The 12,159-nt window shown below is 41.6% G+C and overlaps 1 protein-coding gene across 1 annotated transcript in view; it reads right to left on the reverse strand.

Annotated features, from left to right (window-relative positions):
- SLC28A3 (solute carrier family 28 member 3) overlaps window positions 1-8,606 on the reverse strand; it is a 55,574-nt gene extending 46,968 nt beyond the window's left edge. The window contains exon 1 of the mRNA XM_030294267.2: window positions 8,390-8,606. Coding sequence (XP_030150127.1) covers window positions 8,390-8,467 — 78 coding nt within the window. The 5' untranslated portion in view covers window positions 8,468-8,606. The remainder of the gene's footprint in view (window positions 1-8,389) is intronic.
- Between the last annotated feature and the right edge of the window lie 3,553 nt (window positions 8,607-12,159).

Here is a 12,159-nt window from a genome sequence, read left to right on the forward strand (position 1 = left end):
TCTCCTCATAATGATTCACTATGTGACTTTTAACCTGTGCCCTGCTAACCCCCACCCCTTCCCAGTCTGACTTTTCTCAGACGCTCACCTCTCTCTTTCCTCTCCACTTCCTCCTTAAGAAGGGGCCCCTTGTTATCTTCAGCCAAGCTCAAAGTCACATGCAGTACAGTCAGTTCTTGGACCATGATAGACCACGTCTTCTTCCACATGTGCTTTCAAAATGCTTCCACTCTTACTTTCTTCCCTCTTCTCTGACCTCAAGACCTCATGTTCTACAGGGAAACAAGGAAGTAGCCATCTGGGTCAACAGGAAGCCTAATGTTTGCTGGCTCCTGGAAATGTCTCTGTTGGCTTTGTGTGTGTCTTTGTCTCTTTTTTCCCTTCCTTGCTGGATCCAGCATACCATGTAACAAGACCTTTGCTCCCACCTGCTCTATCTGCACGGGTCTGGCCCTTAATTAAGTAATTTACATTTCAAATCCTCCTACTGCACAAGTTAGGCCAGTGCCCTCTAATCAGCTTCCTCCTTGCAAAATGTTTTCTGAAGCAATGGATTCAGGTGTATGAGAAACTAGGACACAGTAATTTGAAAATAGAAAAATAAAAACTTTAAAAGCTAGAAATGTTGTAAGAAGTGATATAATCCAAAGGGAGGGACACTGAGAGGCAAGTAGGACCCACTGGGGGACAGCTGCACAACTTTATAGATTGTGCTGTTTGGAACTATGTTATGTTCCCACAGATGAGCAGGTGGAGGGAGTAAGGCAGCTGGAGAGTCCACAGGGAAGCAGGTATGCCTATCCTGGCTTCTGTTTAACTATGACTGACACTTTCTTATGGTGCAAAAAGCCTCACCTCACATTAATGGGCTATTTTCTGACCATGTTTCATGGAGGAGTTTATACCATTACTTTGCTTACAACCCCTTATCATCTGTCTGGCTAGTTTACTGTAGAATGTTCCCGAATCTGCAGAGAATAGAAATTCAGTTTTAAACCTAAACTTATCATTGGTTTCGGATTCTTGGGACCAAGATTTTGAAATCAGTGAAGAGTCTTGAGGTGAATCAGAACTGGCCTCTATTCCTGTCTGTCTCTACTACTTTTCTGTTTCCCCGTACATGTGTTGCATACCTTCTCATCTGGGGCCTTGACTTCTCCACATAGTGCCATATGGAAAAAAGTAATTTTTGATATGGTAGCTTGTGGAATTATTTGTGTCTTACTGGTTATTTTCCTTATGCCTAGCGCCCATTGAGTTGGTGCTCACTATATATTTGTTGAATGAATTAATGAATTAAAGCCTGGAAGTGTTCACTGGGAACATTTGGGAAATATTCCCCAACTCCCTGTCTAGATGAGACCACCATCTTGTGTCATGAGTAACACTTCTTATAAACTGTGTTGTGCTGATTTGCCATTGTGAACTAATTTTAACCAAATGGTAGCTATTTCCTGCTTTTTGCATAATGGCTGGCACACTGTCAATAAATTTTCGTTGAGTCAATAAATGTCATGCTTTATGTCAATGGGTTTTGGCTCTTGGAGGAAAAGCAAGCAAAGCCTTGAAATCACAGAACTAGGGGACTGAAAGGAACATTGAGAAGTCTTCAGTTACATTTCCCTGTTTCTCAACTGAACCATTCCTGGTAATCATCTACTTTGTTCCTGAACACCCACAGGAGGCTCTCTAACCGTGTGACTCATAGTGTTTTCCTAAGAAACTTGTCTTTATTTACTTCCAGAAGACATAAGGCATGCATGTCATCTTTTTCTTTTCTTTCTTTCTTTCTTTTTTAACTTTTTTTCCTTTCCAGGAAAAAGAAGGAACAATTGGGCACGCCAAGGCTGTAAGTGGCTTCTGGGTCAAATACCTTTGCTCACGTGTGGAGTAGAATTAGATGCCTCCAAATCTAGATCCTGGCTTTGAGTGAAAATCATATACTACATCTGCCTAAATCTACAATCTGAAGACACAGTTCTAAACTTCTGTAGCATGATAGAAACTTGGGGCTCCTGCTCACAATAATCTGTTCTCTATAAAAGTCCAAATACTCCCACTTCTGATATTTTTTTCAGTTTGACACATGACAGTTCAGCTCGCGTCCAGGGCCAGCTTCTCATCAACATCAACAATGTCTAGATGAGATGGGTCAGTTGGTGCCACCACCTTCATTTTAAGTTAAGACACCGTGAAAAATAATAAATTCAGGGACTGTGGAAGAAACCAAATCCCTAAATCTTTCCCCTCTAAGATGTCATGGAAGTGCCTTGAGTTCTTAGTCATCTAGGCTGTTAGAAATAAATCTAGGTATGACCTGATTTGAGGATAGAGGAGAGAATTTTTTTTTAACCTTCTTCACAAAGACAATTATTGTCATGTGTTTTCTGTGTTTTAACTCACCCGTGGAAGAAACACATCTAGATAGTTGTAGCCAAACTTGTCCTGAATTAGTGGAAACCCCTCATCCATCTGGTGTGATTCATGTTGACCTCCCTCAGGGGATTAGAGAGAAACAATGCTCTTCCTCCTTACTTTGCATAATCGCCACCAACCTTGAATTTCTCTATTCAAATTATTAGGCCAAACATTCTCCGACTTAAATGACCTCCCAAATTTTGACCTCCATTTAACAAACTCTTTAAACCCCACTGACTCATCAGGCATTTCCTGGAATAGGTCAGCTTTTCTCTGTGTGTGTGTGCAGAGTAGAGACGTATTTCCCATCTAGTCCTGTCTTGAACTTTCGTAAGTGGGTCCACACCCAGCTGGCTTAAGAGTGAGCATGGGTTCTGTGGCTCTGAGGGCCACATGTGGTACAATCGATACTCATAGGCAGAAGGAAACTTCATTTGGGATTCTAAGAAACATCATTTAGTAAAAGTATTCTTTCAAAAATTGCCTGAATTTTCACCCTTAGAAATTTTGAGCTTTATTTGGACTCTCTTGCTTTCCTCTTTTCCTCTTCTCTAGATCCTTCTCCTTCCTTTGACTTTGCAAAAATCTTTTGGTTGTCCTATTCTAAAAAGACTTACCCTAAATATGGACACTCGATAAATGTGGTATTTGTCAAGTGGGGAAAATATATATTTTTTTAAAGCAACACTGAAATAATTGGATACCCATGTAGAGAAAACAAACTTTTTTTTTGCTTTTAAAGATTTTATTTTTTTAAGTAATCTCTATACCCAGTGTGGGGCTTGAACTCATAACTCCAAGATCAAGAGTCACATGCACTACTGAGTGAGCCAGCTAGGCACCCCCAAAAACAAAAACTTGATGCCTGCCTCACACTATACATAAAAACTAACTTCAGGGAGAGTAGAGTCCTTAATGTAGAAGGAAAATAACAAGCTTGTGGAAAATATGGGAGGGTATCCTTACGATCTTGCAGAGTAGAAAAAGATGTCTTAAACAGGATATATAAAACAGACACACCTGATAAATGGACCGCAAATAATTAGCTTTTGTGCATCTAAATATTAAAGAGTGAAAGACAGTTTCAGTGGTTGAAGGCATTTGTAAACCATATAATTGGAAAAGGGCTTATATTCAGAACATTTAAAGAACTCTTTCAAATCAGTAGGAAAAAGACAGAATCCAGTAGAGAAAACGGGCAAAAGACATGAACAAGCATTTCACAAAGTTGGCATCTAGTGGCCAATAACATAGGAAAATTAAAATGAAATCTCAATGTTACACTACTCACTACACATCTACCAGAATCACTGAAATTAAGAAGCCAGATAACTATTGGTGAGGCTATGGAGTAATAGGCACTCACACTCTGTGGATGGAAATATAAATTAGCAAAACTACTTAAGAAACCAGTTTGGCATTATTACTGAAGTTGAAAATATATATGCATTCTCCATGACCTAGCAATTCCACTCCTAAATGTAACCCCAAATAAATTTGTTACATATGCGCCAGGAGACATGTCTAAGAGTATTCATAGTTGCATTTGTTTCTAGAAGCTCCTAAAAGCTCCAAGGATAATGGCACAAATGTCCACCAACAGGAAAACAGATAAATTGTGTAATGTTTATGGAAAACAGCGTATATCAGTGAAATTGGATGAACTCCACTTACATGCAACAGTATGGCTGAGTCTCAACAATACAAAACTGAGCAAAAGAAGTCAGGTACAAAATGATTTGTCTTGCCTAGTTCTATATAAATGTTTTAAAATAAGCAAAGAATTTTCCTGTAACTTTCTATTTGTATAAAGTTCAAAAATAGGCAAAAACAGTGCTTGGGGATTCGTAACTATACGTTAAGGTATAAAGCAAAGCAGGGTAGTAATTACCATAAGGTTGGGGTCATTGTCACCCCTGTGGGCAGGGGCAGTTGTGACAGACATGCAGGATTGGTGTGTCAGAGCTGAGGGATGGCAATGCCCTATTTCTTGATCTGGATGGCACTTTATAATAAGCTGTCTAGTTGGCTTTGTGTGTTTTTCTGCATGTTATATTTCACGATGAATTTTTAAAAAATAAAAAAGCCCCCTGCCTGCAGCCCAATCTTGCCTCTTCTGAGCCTCTCTTCCCTGCTCTTCTCTCCACCAGGAGAACTTCCTCTCTGACTTCATTTTCCCCAGTTTCCCAGCTCCCACTCATCACACAAACTGCCCCCCATCCCACCCCTGGTCACCAGTGACCTCCTGGTTGAAAAATCACATGAACTGTCTTTGCTGCTAACCTTGTAGTTCTCTTTTCCCTTGGCTTCCCCAGACCCTTCCCTCTCCTGGTGCTGCTCCCCTTTCCCTCCTTGTGGCCTCTCTGCTCCAACCTCTGACTGCTCTAACTTTCCAGCTCCTGAAGTACTGGGGCTTCCTGGGTTCCCTTCCTCCTGGTGTCATCCATGCCACTGGCTCATTGTTGTGTGATCAGCCCCAAATGCATGATGTTCCCTTCTAGACTCCAGGTGCCTTTATCCCTAGAGCTTCCTGCCTCCTCTCCATTTTCTTCTAGGGGTATGAAATCACCCTAATTTCAACCAACAACCTCAAAATGAACTCATGGTCTTCCTTGCTCCAGCCCTGTTTCTGTCTTTCTAGTCTACATAAAGAAAATCACTTCTAAGTTGAGATCTCAGGCTAGAAATGTTGACTCTCTTTAATCTGCCCCAGCACTGAGACATACTATTATTTATGTTCACACTGCATGCTAGGCACTTGCTATGGTCTGAACGTGTCCCCTTACCTACCCTCCCACCCCCTGCCAAATTCCTGTTTGGAAAATCTAATGCACAATGAGACAGTATTAGGTGGTGGGGCCTTTGAGGTGATTAGGTCATGAGGGCAGAGCCCTCATGAATGGGATCAGTGCCCTTATAAAAGAGACTCCAGAGATCTCCCTTGCACCTTCTGCCATGTGAGGACCCAGCAAGAAGATGGCTGTCCATGAGGAAGTGTGCCCTTGCCAGACACTGTTCTGCTGGTGTCACAATCTTGGATTTCCAGGCTCCAGAATAATGAGAAACAAATTTCTGTTTATAAGCCACTCAGTCTGTGGTATTTTGTCATAGCAGCCTGAACGAACAGTAGTTTTTTAAAACATATATTACATACTTTAAAAAAATGTATTAACTCACTTAATTCTCTCAACACCAGGATATGGTATTATTATCCTACTTTAGAGAGGAGAAAATGGAAATATTCATCGCCAGAGCAGCTCTTAACTCACCCTGACTCAATGCTAATTGCATGGCCAAGGGGGCCTCCTACGAGTATTGGTACTTCTGTCCAGTGCTGGTTGTTACCACCTCTAAGCTACAATCTGATTATCATACCAACCTCCTAAATGGTGTCCCAACCACACATAAATCTCTTTCCATTTTGTCCACCTTCAATGGGGTATCAATAATTTGATAGTGTAAATTCTTTTATTATTTTTTTAAGTAGGTTCTGTGTTGGGCCCCATGCCTGTCTTGGGCTTCAACTCACGACCCTGAGATCAAGACCTGAGCTGAGATCAAGAGCCCGATGCTTAACCGACTGAACCACCCAGGCACCCCTTGATAGTGTGAATTCTGATCTATTCTTTCCTGATGCCTTAGCCATTTGGAGGTCCCGTGATCTGGGGCCAGACTGTCCCCTGTACCTTCCCTGGAGCCCCTGCTCCTCATCTCCTCTATCCCCAGCATACATATTATTTCAGGCCCCTGGGCCTGTGCAGACAGTTCTCTTTGCTTGCAGTGCTCTACTGACACCCCTCCCTGTTCAACCAGGAAATCCCTGCCCACCTCAGAGACTCCCCAGTCAACCCAGCTCCACCTGCTTATTTATTTATAATGTACTTGGTACCAACTTCCAGCATTGTTTTTTGTTTTTGTTTTACATCACATGTAATTGCTTATTGGTTTCTGCCTGCCTTGTTCCTGGAGGGCAAGAATAGTGTATTATTCCTTCTTGAATTGGTATCCCTTTCCAGCAGTGGTCTTATCTAGGGGGCAGTTAATGGTTTTGCTGAGTAAATATGTGTCTCTGGAAATTCTTGTCAAGCAGCAGGCATTGGAAGAAATAACCTTGTTTCTGCTCGTTGGTGGTGGTATGTGGTATTCTGCTGGGTTTGAGATGCCGTGTTCTGCACCCTGAGACCTAGGGGGGTACTTTTTTCTTTTCTTTTCTTTTCTTTTCTTTTCTTTTCTTTTCTTTTCTTTTCTTTTCTTTTCTTTTCTTTCTTTTCTTTTCTTTTCTTTTCTTTTCTTTTTTTTTCTTTTCTTTTTCCTTTCCTTTCCTTTCCTTTCCTTTCCTTTCCTTTCCTTTCCTTTCCTTTTCATGGAAGAGAATGAGGGATAGAAAAGAGGACTATCTTTGGTGGATGTGTGTCCTCCTCACTGACTGGGCTACCAGTTGCTGGTGACATGGACACGCCTCCCTTGCAGACATCTTTGTCTTGCTATCATACTCACTTTGACTCTATTCCATTCTAGCCCTTCTATTCTTTTGAGCCATAAAAGGCCCTCTGCTTTATGCTTTTTTCTCATTTAACCCTTATGAGGGGAATCGGGACATGCTGCCCCCCAATCTACCACGTTGGCATGAGAATTATCTTGAGCTGAAGGCAACTGAGAAAAAACAAACACAGAAAGAGCTCTTCATTTTTCCTCTCTCTGTCTAGAGCAGGGACGAACTTTCCCTTGTGTAGGTGTCCCATAACAGGCAGAGGAGAACAACACTTGTCACTGGAAACAGAGATGGTGCTAAGATTGCATAAACCTCACTGCCAAACCTTATCTCCCATTAGCTACCCCCATGTCTTTCCTCATCACTTTCCCATAATTTCTTGACCCTAAGAGCTTAACCTCTCTTTTTTTGGTCTAATCACTGCTCCACAATTTTTTGTCTTTTGTTAAAATGGTACATAAGACCCTGAGTCTTAATGTTTCTTTGAATTTTTCATTTATTTTCTGTGAGGCTGCATGAATATAAAATGAAGAATATTAATAAAATTTGTATAGCTTTCTCTGGTTAATCTGCCATTTCTCAGTTTAATTTGCAGATCTCAGGTGCTGAATCTAAGAGGGTAGAGGAAAAGACTTTTCCTCCCTTACACTTGTGATCTATGAGATGAAGTTCAGTGTGACCACTGTGTAGACAACTGAACTGAAGCTCAAGGAAGTTACAGTCACATGTGGGTAAAAGATTTAGGACTTGTGCCAAAGCTCTTTTACCTTCCTTGTTCCCTCCTTTGTTAGTGCCTAAAAGTTTGTTTTGCCTTTTTGGTGACTCTGAATCCCAACAGATTGCTGACACCTGTTTGTGTGGGCTCCCAAGTCAGCTTAGGAAAGGAAGCACAGCTAGGGACATCCCTGAAAAACTCTCATCCCAGAGCCAGTCAGAACAGGCTGGTGTTTCCCTGTGACAGGACTCTTTCTAGGCCTCTGCAGCACCCAGTTCCAAGTTAAGCAGCATTAATCACTCAGTGAGTTTTGGTTGATGACATGAGACTGGTTTGCATAACCCGGCTGCACTGGGGCCGGCACCCAGGCTCCCATCTGACAGGTGCTTTGGGAGGTGGTGTTAAGAGAAAGAAAGCCTGAAATGCTCCCTACATCCAGGATCTGGAGTCTCTCCATTCTTTCCTTCTTACCAGCTCTTTGGAAAATATTGGCAGGGCTTGTGAACCTGAAACAAAAGCCTGAGAAGACAATCTTGTTTCTAAGTGACAGGGCAAGTTAGGGATCAAAACAAGTTGTACTAAAAGAGACTTTTCAGGTTTGTCAGCCCAAAAGGAAAAAATCATAGGTTTAAAGAGTGTCATGAAAAACTCTTATTGTGTTCCAAGAACCCCACTGGTTTTGTCTGGGAATTTGCCAAGGTTGCGAGAAATGAGCACTGTGTCCATTTACTTGGTCTCAAACACAAGATAAAACTTCCGCTCACCTGGAAGCCACTGTTGCTGTAGCCCTCCGCTCTGGCGGCCGTCCTACTCTTCAGCTCCATGAAGTCTTCGCTGCTCATGGCATTGGTTGGGCTCTGAAATCTTTTCAGGTGTCTGGTCTAGAGTTTCCTCCGTACCTGAAGGAACATCAGCCTCTGCTGATGTCAGAATGCCACCTGCTGTTGTAGGAACCTGGGCACTGCTTACATTTGAAAACTTAAGAATCTGTGGGGCGGAGCAAGAGTGATAGGTGGGTGGGGTGTGGCCTCCAGTTCAGGTCCACCCACCTCATTAATCTTCCCGTTTAGGATTGCTGGCCCATTTTTACTTTGGAAAACTCAGTACACAGAGCAGAAAAAGACACTTTCTCAACAGTCACGAGTCAAATAATCTATTTCCTGTGGGTGGTATTGGGGACTAGGAATGGTGTGGGGTGGCAAGGAACATAAGGGCTGGCTGCTACCAATTGACCACTATTCTCTGCTAGGTCCGTGCTCAGTACTTTGTATACGGTTGTTTTGGTTTATCTTCAGGACAAGCAAAAACTGAGATGTGATAAAGTAAAGTCAACAATTTGCTCAGGGTCATTTGGCTAATAAAGGGACAGTGAGAAGTCAAATCAAAGTCTTTTTACTACATCCCTGTCTACAGATCGGTTTGCTTTTAAAAAACCAATTCCTAGAAATGCAAATATGCAGCAGATAAATGGAACGTGACCAACTGCTCACTTAATAAAAGGATTCTTCACTTTAGGAAATTATTAGCTATAAGATTCTTTCAAATAGCAGTTTCCCCTAGTACATTTAAAATGAATATAGTTGTGTGGCCTCTGAGGAAATGTGAAAAATGCTAATGATAAGTGAAAAGCTAGAATTAATAAATGGAATACTGCATACAGTAGATAAAAGAATAGAAGAAAATACCAAATGTAATTATGATTATTTCTGGGTTGTGGTTTTTATGCCTGGTTTTTATTTGCTCTTTCTTTGCTGAGTTTTCTATAAAGACCATGATTTATTATTATTATCATGATATAGACTATATAATAATTAAAAGCTCACTGGAACCACATTGCCTGGGTTCAAATCCTGGCTCTACAACTTACCACAGCTCAAGAGCTAAACCCAGCCAGCTGTTTATTTTTAGTTTTTATTTAAAAAAATTTTTTTTAATATTTATTTTTTGAGAGAGAGAGAGAGAGACAGAGACAGAGACAGAGCACACGCGGGGGGAGGGCAGAGGCAGAGGCAGACACAGAATCCATAGCAGGCTTCAGGCTCTGAGCTGTCAGCACAGAGCCCCGGCACAGCAGGGCCAGAACGCATGAACCAGGAGATCATGACCTGAGCCTAAGTCGGACGCTTAACCGACTGAACCACCAGGTGCCCCGCCAGTGACATATTTTTAAACATAAAGCCCAAGAGCTAAGAATGGCTTTTAGATTTTTAAGTGGTTGGGAAAATTCGAAAGAACGAATATTTCATGATACATGCAAACTATACAACACATGCAAATTGCAGGCCCCAGAAATAAAATTTTGTTGGAACATGAACATGCCCATCCCCTTGTGTATCATTTATGGCTGCTGTTGCCCCACAAGAGTAGAGCTGGGTGATTGTTACAGAGACTGCATGGCTGGAAGTCCAAGATATTCACTACCTGGCTCTTTACAGAAAATCTGTGTGGATCCCTGACTTACTAACCACGTTGAATTTGGGCAAGGTACTGTGTTCTCTGTGCCTCAATACCTCATCTATAAAATGGACATAATAGTTCTGTTTCACACTGTATATTACTGAGATGACAAAGTGGGATAATAGACTTAAAAACACACGGACTGGTGCCTGGCACATAATAAAATTGTGATAAGGTAATGCTTATCTTAAAACGTTAAAAAGAAAAGGCTCAATGATCTCTGAACAGTAGTGGGCATGTGCTTTAGGGACAGGCTTTCTCCCTGAGGCCAGGTACACCTGTCGTTGAGCAGGTGATATATTGCACCCTACATAGGAAGGCATAGCACCCCCACCAGACTGGTGGTCAGGTCAGTCTCTCCCCAAAATCCCCACCATATTGGCAGCATGGAAAAGGTGATCTCTGACTTCTCACTGTGTGCTTGTGGAACCCTGGTCGAAGTCCTCACCATTTATGAACACCATCAGAGCTTTCTTTATGCTTTCCTTCTTTAATGATTCTCACTGATGAATGGAGACTTAGGAATTTTTACCAGTTCTCCCCCATAATTGTGATATGCCGTAATAAGTTGTTGCCATGTAACCCAATGCAAAAAGTCCCATTGGAAGTGATCAAGAGGGGTGCAGATAAACAGAAAGTAGATAATATGAGAAGCTTTCTTTAAAAATTCTTTTTTAATGTTTATTTATTTTTGAGAGAAAGAGAGAGAGAGAGCAGGGGAAGGGCAGAGATAGAGGGAGACAGAGAATCTGAAGCAGGCTCCAGGCTCCGAGCTGTCAGCACAGAGCCTGATGTGGGTCTCAGACCCACGGACTGCAAGATCATGACCTGAGCTGAGGTTGGATGCTTATCCGACTGAGCCATCCAGGTGCCCCGATATGGGAAACTTTCATTGTAAAGTTGTTGGAAAAAGCCAGTTGCTGCAGTTAGATATCAAGAACTGTCATGAACTCAAAGACTCAATCTGGTTCAGGTTTACAGAAGATTTTTACTCTCTGGAGGGAAAAAAAAAACCTGTTTATTGTCACTTACGGTTATAAGTGCAGAAGCTTGGCTCAAATACCTGAAATTCCTGCCGATATGCTTTTATGAAGCTTTTAAAATGCACAAACCAGGGTTTTCTCTGTCCCTAGGCTGTTAAGCCCGTTAGTTTGAAGAGTGCAAGAGTATTTGAGAACACGTCACTGTGCAAGCAAGAGCACTGTATAGTGTTGATTAAAAGACACAGTGACCTGCCCCTTCCATACTCCATCTACACCAGTGAAAAGGAAACATGGAGACCTACTTAGAATAAATTATACATACAACTGTGATGCTAAAACATAAAAATGATGGTCAGTTACAGGGAAGTTTGGACTTAAAATGCTATCTATCTGAAACCTATAGTTTAGATCTTTAAGAACTAATGAAAATTCAGACTTTCTTTGCAGCCTAAGAATTAACTTGAGTTATGGGGCTATCGCTTAAAATGATTGCTACCTTGGTAGAAGTGATGGCTCACTTTTCCCAATTTGGACATAGAAATCATGATCAGAAAATGAGGTGAAGGACCCTTTCAACTTTACAAGACTACATTTTAAATCATTCCCTAGTCATGCAGAATCATTATTTGTAAGGAATAAGTTGTGCCAAAGGCCAAAGGAATGATCCCTTAACTCTTCTGAGTCTCAGCTGTTTTCGTAGTGTCCCTCAAACTCAGTTTTAAACTTTGAAATCATTGTGTAGCGACCAAATTACTGGGATTTTTAATCAAATAATTTCTATATTCCATTCCCCAAGAGTTGGCTTCTGAAGACTGAAAACCCATGGATTGTGTGGACAAGCTCATTCAAGAAAAGCAAATGAAAATAACCTCAAGCTCCTCCAAATTTATTAAAAATATGAAAGTAAAATGGGGTGCCTGGGTGGCTCAGTTGGTTAAGTGTCCGACTTCAGCTCAGGTCATGATCTCACAGTCTGTGAGTTTCGAGCCTTACGTTGGGCTCTATGCTGACAGCTCAGAGCCTGGAGCCTGCTTTAGATTCTGATTCTCCCACTCTCTTTGCCCCTCCTCTGCTCATGCTCTGTCTCTCTCTCT

The sequence above is a fragment of the Lynx canadensis genome, chromosome D4, assembly GCF_007474595.2.
Source record: "Lynx canadensis isolate LIC74 chromosome D4, mLynCan4.pri.v2, whole genome shotgun sequence".
In the NCBI taxonomy this organism is placed as follows: domain Eukaryota; kingdom Metazoa; phylum Chordata; class Mammalia; order Carnivora; family Felidae; genus Lynx; species Lynx canadensis.